The 2,385-nt window shown below is 45.1% G+C and overlaps 1 protein-coding gene across 1 annotated transcript; it reads right to left on the reverse strand.

Annotated features, from left to right (window-relative positions):
• Positions 1-35: 35 nt before the first annotated feature.
• Positions 36-1,306, reverse strand: LOC117940358 (eukaryotic initiation factor 4A-III-A-like). Its single transcript, XM_034865674.1, has 3 exons — positions 1,043-1,306; positions 211-283; positions 36-132 (listed from the first exon to the last, which is right to left on the reverse strand). The coding sequence occupies exons 1-3, from the start codon at positions 1,194-1,196 to the stop codon at positions 51-53; spliced, it is 309 nt and encodes a 102-aa protein (XP_034721565.1). The 5' UTR covers positions 1,197-1,306; the 3' UTR covers positions 36-50.
• Positions 1,307-2,385: the final 1,079 nt, after the last annotated feature.

The raw sequence follows: 2,385 nt of genomic DNA on the forward strand, positions 1-2,385 counted from the left end.
CTATATGTGAAGACGTCCTGTAGTTCTATATGTGAAGACGTCCTGTAGTTCTATCTAAGACTGACCTGGATGTCGAGACACTGCAGCACCGACACGCAGAACGTGGCCGTCTTTCCCGTTCCCGACTGTGACCTGAACACAGAGATCAGCTGTTAGAGAACAACATGGCCGCTGGGCTACAGTCACATGACCAGCGGCGGAGGATCTTACTGGGCGATGACGTCTCGGCCTTTGATGATCTGTTTGATGGCTCGCTGCTGGATGGCTGACGGCTTCTCGAACCCTGAAACACACAGTCACGTGATCAGAGACCCCCCCCTGTCTGACCAAGGAGACACCATCATCGGGGTCTACCTGCTGCTGCTCGGTGGGTAGACACACACACAGATACACTCACACACACACACACACACAGACACACAGATACACAGATACACAGATACACACACACACACACACACACACACACACACACACACACACACACACACACACACACACCCCTCTGGAGCCATGAATGGATGTGTAAAACAGGTGATTCTATGAACAATAGCACGCGGCCGTAGCCTTGCCGGTCTCTGCCGTTAACTGACGTGACAGGAAACAACGACGTAAACGGGACTAATCTGACGTTAGTGTAGGAGAGCTACTGCGCAGGCGCTAACTAACTGGTAAGAAGAGGATATAAAGGCTGTAAATAGTCCGGATTACTCCTGTCATAATGTACTGAATCTGATTTCTCCGGTAACATTACATTACATAACATTATATAACACTATTGCTATTAATATCATAACTGACAAACACGCGCAGCGTCAACGGGAGGAGCTAATGCTAATGCTAACTGAAGTTACCAGTTCTACAACTAAAACATGCATCCATGTAAAGCAGCTGCTGCATTATATAACCCCCCGGTCGGCGGGTGGAGGTCCCGTCTGCTGTGTGGGAATCGGTTAGTCTCTGGACAGATATCACGGTCAGAACGGTTAGCTTTAGCATCCGGAGCTAACGGGCCCGGAGGCCGCGCGGATCCCCGGCCTACCGTAAGCGTAGATGCCGCGGAGCAGGTCCTCCCGCAGCCCCATGGTGTCGAAGGTGGGGGTCACATCCACCTCCTCGCTGGTCTCAAACTCCACCTTAGTCATGTCTTCTTCCCGGAGAAGTCTCTTCCTGCCCTGAACCGCGGCGGCCGTCATTTCTCTTCTTTATTCCGCTGAAAGCGCCGTGTAGCTCCGTTAAACCTTCCGCTAGCAAGGGGGGAAAGAGCGCAGAGTGTCGCGCCGGTGACGCTGACCTGTCTTTGTGACGTCATTGGCGCGACACTCTTTCCGCTCTTTCTCCCCGCCCCTTCCGGGGTGAGCGCAGTGTTAAATGAAGCCTTGTTCCCAACGGGTGTTACTATGTATTCTATTAAAAACATGTTGTTTTATTCTTTCACGTCATGGATCTGTTTCTATTGTATTTAATACTTCTGTTTCCTGGTCTCATGTTGTATAACTTACAATCTCTTTCTTTATAATGTTATGTTTTGAGCTGTGATGATATATTATAAATGAATAAATAAATAAATAAATAGAAATGCAGGAGGAGTTACTAATGTGTTTGGAACAGAGGATTATGGTGATATAGAGTCTTATGATATATTGAAGCCTGTATATTATTTATTGTTATTTATGTGACCAGACATGCAGTCTCGTGGGTAAAGTAGTGATTATTTACATAGTCTCCTGGGTAAAGTAGTGATTATTTACATGGAGTCTGGTGGGTAAAGTAGTGATTATTTACATGGAGTCTGGTGGGTAAAGTAGTGATTATTTACATGGAGTCTGGTGGGTAAAGTAGTGATTATTTACATAGAGTTTCGTGGGTAAAGTAGTGATTATTTACATGGAGTCGGGTGGGTAAAGTAGTGATTACTTACATGGAGTCTGGTGCTTAAAGTAGTGATTATTTACATGGAGTCTGGTGGGTAAAGTAGTGATTATTTTCATGGAGTCTGGTGGGTAAAGTAGTGATTATTTACATGGAGTCTGGAGGGTAAAGTAGTGATTATTTTCATGGAGTCTGGTGGGTAAAGTAGTGATTATTTACATGGAGTCTGGAGGGTAAAGTAGTTATTATTTACATGCAGTCTGGTGGGTAAAGTAGTGATTATTTACATGGAGTCTGGTGGGTAAAGTAGTGATTATTTACATAGAGTCTGGTGGGTAAAGTAGTGATTATTTACATGGAGTCTGGTGGGTAAAGTAGTGATTATTTACATGGAGTCTGGAGGGTAAATTAGTGATTATTTACATGCAGTCTGGTGGGTAAAGTAGTGATTATTTACATGGAGTCTGGTGCTTAAAGTAGTTATTATTTACGTGCACGAGTAGTGACGAGTAG

Source organism: Etheostoma cragini, unplaced genomic scaffold, assembly GCF_013103735.1.
Source record: "Etheostoma cragini isolate CJK2018 unplaced genomic scaffold, CSU_Ecrag_1.0 ScbMSFa_2285, whole genome shotgun sequence".
Classification (NCBI taxonomy): Eukaryota; Metazoa; Chordata; class Actinopteri; order Perciformes; family Percidae; genus Etheostoma; species Etheostoma cragini.